This window comes from Solanum pennellii, chromosome 11, assembly GCF_001406875.1.
Source record: "Solanum pennellii chromosome 11, SPENNV200".
NCBI classification, from domain to species: domain Eukaryota; kingdom Viridiplantae; phylum Streptophyta; class Magnoliopsida; order Solanales; family Solanaceae; genus Solanum; species Solanum pennellii.
In genome coordinates this window covers 63,659,563-63,664,515 of record NC_028647.1, presented here as the reverse complement: position 1 = coordinate 63,664,515, position 4,953 = coordinate 63,659,563, and the positions used below count along the sequence as shown (strand labels likewise).

Here is a 4,953-nt window from a genome sequence, read left to right as displayed (position 1 = left end):
CACCCACCCCAAGATCAATGTTCTTGATTGAAGCTTTCTTTTCAAGTAATATATATTCAAACTCCGCTACAATAACATAGTTAATTTCAATATTCTTTTATTGTTATAATAAAATATTGTTATATAACACATGTAATATATAACATAACATGAAAATCAGTTATAAAAACTATATTTAACCATTATAAGACAACATTATTATAGAAGAAGACTGGTATAAACAAGTTTACATATATGACATACCAATCATTGCATTAGATTGTATGTACTCACAACTGTACAACAACAACAAACTCAATGCGATTTCATAAGTACAATCTAAAAAAGACATAATTTATATAAATTTTATTCCTATCTCGTAAAAATAGAAAAACTATTCCCAGAACGGCTATACATATAAAACTTTTTATCTCTTCTATATTCCTTCCTATCTAAGCAAAATTATGAGCAATAATATTTTCTTCACCTCCACCCAAGCCCCACCCCTTCAAAAATAATATGAGATTTTTTCTACTTCTTGTAACCACTATTATTGTAACTTCCCACCAAACTTCAATATTAAAGGAATGCCATACTAACTATAGGATTATGTAATATGAAGAAGTTTTACACTATATGTGTAATAACTCGATTATATAGCTGGTTATCTGTCTTATTTATATACATTCGTTATTAGTTTCATTTATTATGAACAATTTTTGATGTTGATTTACAAATAAATTTATACGATATAAGTTTTAAATGTGTATTCTTCCACTCCAACTTATAAAGGAAATAAACATTATTCCCAAAATAAAACTAAAAAGCCTTCTCTCACTCACCAAACACATTCTTTCCTTTCCATATATAAAACCCTAAATTTTCTCACATCTATTATCAACAACAGCAAAAAAACACTACATCATTTCCTTCTTGAATTTTTTTTTTTTAAAAATGAAACACCAAATTATTTTTTTAATTATTATTATCCTCCAATTTTCAACCTTAACACTATCTCAAACACCCCCTTCTGGTCCAAAAAACATAACACAAATCCTAGAAAAAGCAGGCCAATTCACAACATTAATTAGACTAATGAAAGTATCACAAGTTAGTGACCAAATCAACACACAATTAAACAATTCAAATGAAGGGAATGGGATGACTATTTTTGCACCAACAGATAATGCATTTTCTAGCCTAAAATCAGGCACAATAAATTCACTAAGTGCACAACAACAAGTTCAATTAGTACAATTTCATGTTTTACCAAATTTTATTTCAATGTCACAATTTCAAACTATTAGTAACCCTTTGAGAACACAAGCTGGTGATTCTACTCCCGGAGACTTCCCGTTAAACGTAACGACGTCCGGTAATCAAGTCAATGTCTCTACCGGAGTTGATGATGCTACTATTGCTAACACAATTTATACTGATGGTCAGCTTGCTGTTTATCAGGTAATCGTTTTAAGTTTATTTGGTACGATGAAAAATATTTTTTTTTTCAGAAAAATAAGTTTTGGATTACGAGAAATTACTTCTCTACGTTACATTATGAGGTAGGCATTTTCGCTTCTTTTACGTTAAAAAAACATATTAAACTTACACCTCAAAAGTAAATTATCGATAGAATAAATTCTTTAAGATTTTATTGGACGTTAATACCCTTTAAAAAAGAACTAAATTACCTTTCACATTAATTGACACGCAAAGATGTAATATTATAATGAGAGTATGTATATATAAGAATTTTTACACCATTATATGGTCCTTAACAATTTTAGTAGTAGATAACATGTTTTATTTTCGAGATAAATTTTTTTGATATTTTATAAGGATATATATTTGTAAATATTTTTCGATGATCTGATAGTGTAATAATTCTCAGGTTGATAAAGTGCTTCAACCTATGAGTATTTTTGCTGCTTCGTCTCCGGCAATGGCACCGACTCCGGCAACGTTGAAACCAAAGAGCAAGTCTCCGGCAGGATTGAGCCCTACCTCCGGCAACGATGACTCGCCGGCGGCGGATAATTCCGGTGTTGAGAGGATTGCCATGCACGGCACAACGGTTTTGTTTTTTGGAATTTCTTTGTTTGTAGTGTTGTAAATTTTAGAAAATGGACGGTGAGGATTCGTTGTGATTTTTTTGATAAGTTGATTCAACGATTGTGATTCATTTGAATAATTACCATTTCATTTCAAATTCTTCTTTTTCATGTTTTTTTTTTTTTTACCTTGTTATCTAGATTTGTATTCAGCTACACACTTTCTTATGTTCATTTTAACTTATTCATTCCGAATTTTATACGTCTCTTAAAAAGTAATGATTGATATTTATATATTTTGTCATAATATTTACATTGATTGATATTTAGTCTTAAACTTTAAAAAATAATTTGAAAAATAAGTAATTAATTTTGAGAGTAGAACATAAGAAAATAACATATTTTTCTTTTGATATACTAAAAATAACAATAATAACAACTCAAAGAAGTTTCACAGTGGGGGGTTTGAGAAGGGCATACGAAGTATATGGAAGACCTTATCTTACCTCGTGGAAGTACATAGATTTTTCAAAAGATCCTCGATTCGAATAATGCATGTCTGATTTCTTTTTAGAAAAACACTTTAACAGATAATTAATACGAAAATTATAACAAAACATTCAACTGAAACTCTGACTAATCAAGTAAATTCATTCAAATTAATATGGAAAAATTACATAAATACACTACTTATTTTCTTATAATTTCTAAAACTTTCGACCAATTAAAAAACTTACAAAAATTTACTTTCAAATACATCTTTTCTTATTAAGTAATGTATTATTTGCAGTCCATGAGCTATGTATCCGATACACAAGTTTCCTGATGTATAAGAGATCCTATAAATTTAAAGAATTTTTGTAATTTAAAAATAATAAAAATAGGATATAATTAGCTCTTAACACCATGAGATTAATGTAATTTTTACAATTAATATAAATAATTTCTAGAACAAACATTAAGGAACAAAAGGGTTTAGGTTATCATCTTGACATGCTAGTTCTTGAACTGGATCATGTTTTCGGCCCACTTAGATAGGCCCAAATAGAAATTTGACTTTCAAATTGGTTTAGAAAAAAGTTTCTAATTATACAAATATTTCTATTACATTTATTACTAAATTTTTTGTATAGTTTGAAACAATTATGTTTTGCTTCACTATTTAATAATTTAATGTCAAATTTCAAGTTAGGTACATCTAAATACATATTTTTTGCTATCAAATATTCTGAAATAGATCTAGAGAGAGAAGCGAGTATGAACAGGAGATAGTCGAGCGAGAGTTATCTGTATACCCCACATACATGTAAATCACACTATAATATATCTGTGATACAAGGAGCGAGAAATGAGAGTGGTAAGCGAGATGTGTGGGAGGAACACAAGCAAAATTATCTGTCTATAAATTCCATATACATGCAAATTCATTTGAATATAGTATATCGTGAATAAATTAGACCTAATTTTAGTCCCTATATATTTTAAGATATATATATATATATATATATCTGAATACATCAAAATCTCATCAAAATATTCGGCTTTCGAGATGGTTTAATAAATTTGGGACATATTATAAGTTTATTTTAAAAGTCTAATATTACGGTTTACTAGATATTCTTCTGTCTCCTCTTTATTTTATTTTTTTTGCTCCTTTTTGGAATTTAGCATTCTAACTTAGTTATTGAAACTTTGATGCATAATTTTATGTACGATATAAGTAAACCTAATTCACTTACACTAATTCAAGCCTAATGCATTTTATCTAAGAATGATAAATATTTATTTCTACTTTATATTTATAATAAATAACGAATATATAAGACTTTTATGATAAGAAAATAGACTGTGAATCTAATCCAATTTGAAAAATTAATTCATATAGTTGAAATTATCGAGGATCCTATAAGAAGATAAATTAACATATTTATTGTTGATATATGAATGATATAACTAAAGACGAAATTAATAATAAATATCAAACAAGAATATATATATTTATGAAATATTTAAATATCTCCTTTTTTTTTTATAATATGCAAATAATATTGTGGAGGACAGCTCTGATAGTTTTATCACATGGAGGATTTGACACCTACATCTAGTCATGCATTATTGTGAAATAAAAGATTCATTCTGATCGTCTGATTAATTATTGCTTTATTTTAATTTATTCGTGTTATTTTTCTTTTTAGCTCGTTAAAATATATATATATGTATATTACTATAATAAAAATGATTATTAGCGGTATTTAATTTTTAATTGCCGTTAAATATGTATTTTTAGCGGTAATTGTCACTCTTTGTATATGTCGCTAAGCCTTTAGCGACTTTGATTCTAATGATACTTAACTAATGCCGATAAAGACTTTAACACTTTTTATTAGTTTTAATATTTAATGTCGCTAAAAGTTATTTTTATTTTAGTGTATATATATATATGTGTGTGTGTGTGTGTGTATAAATACTTTTTGATAATTTTTTAAATTTAATTTTCTATATAGCATGCTTAAAATCATAAGACTAATAAAAAACTATTCAATATACTAAATATATATTTTTAATTTAAGATCATAAATTAAAATTCAAAAAAAATCTTACAATTAAAACAGAAGGAGTATTACACAAAAATAAAAGAGTAAAATATTGTAACGGAGAAGAATAAACAATTTTATTTTACTTTATTTCAAAAATTAAGCTTCAAAACTTGTCCTTTTGTATTACAATATAAACAATATATTTTTTTAAAAAAATTAAGCTAGAAAACTTGTCTTTTTATTCATTAAAACTTTAAATTATAAGTGTGGGAAAGAGGTGGAATAATATTTTTGGGCATCTTTTTTTTTTTCCTTCTTCTTGTGAGTATGTATGCTGCCAAAACAAAAGACAAGCCACTGAAATGTACCCTCTCTAAATGTTTATA

General features: G+C 26.8%; 1 protein-coding gene across 1 annotated transcript; it reads left to right on the top strand.

Moving 5' to 3' along the window:
* Nucleotides 1-933: 933 nt before the first annotated feature.
* On the top strand, nt 934-2,285 carry LOC107003402 (fasciclin-like arabinogalactan protein 11). Its single transcript, XM_015201727.2, has 2 exons — nt 934-1,440; nt 1,871-2,285. The coding sequence occupies exons 1-2, from the start codon at nt 934-936 to the stop codon at nt 2,090-2,092; spliced, it is 729 nt and encodes a 242-aa protein (XP_015057213.1). The 3' UTR covers nt 2,093-2,285.
* The last annotated feature ends 2,668 nt before the right edge of the window (nt 2,286-4,953 follow it).

Excerpts from the sequence above, each read along its gene's own strand:
- LOC107003402 (XM_015201727.2), top strand. The coding sequence starts at position 934 with ATGAAACACCAAATTATTTTTTTAATTATTATTATCCTCCAATTTTCA. Across the intron at positions 1,441-1,870 it reads GTCAGCTTGCTGTTTATCAG|GTTGATAAAGTGCTTCAACC; the intron begins GTAATCGTTTTA and ends AATAATTCTCAG.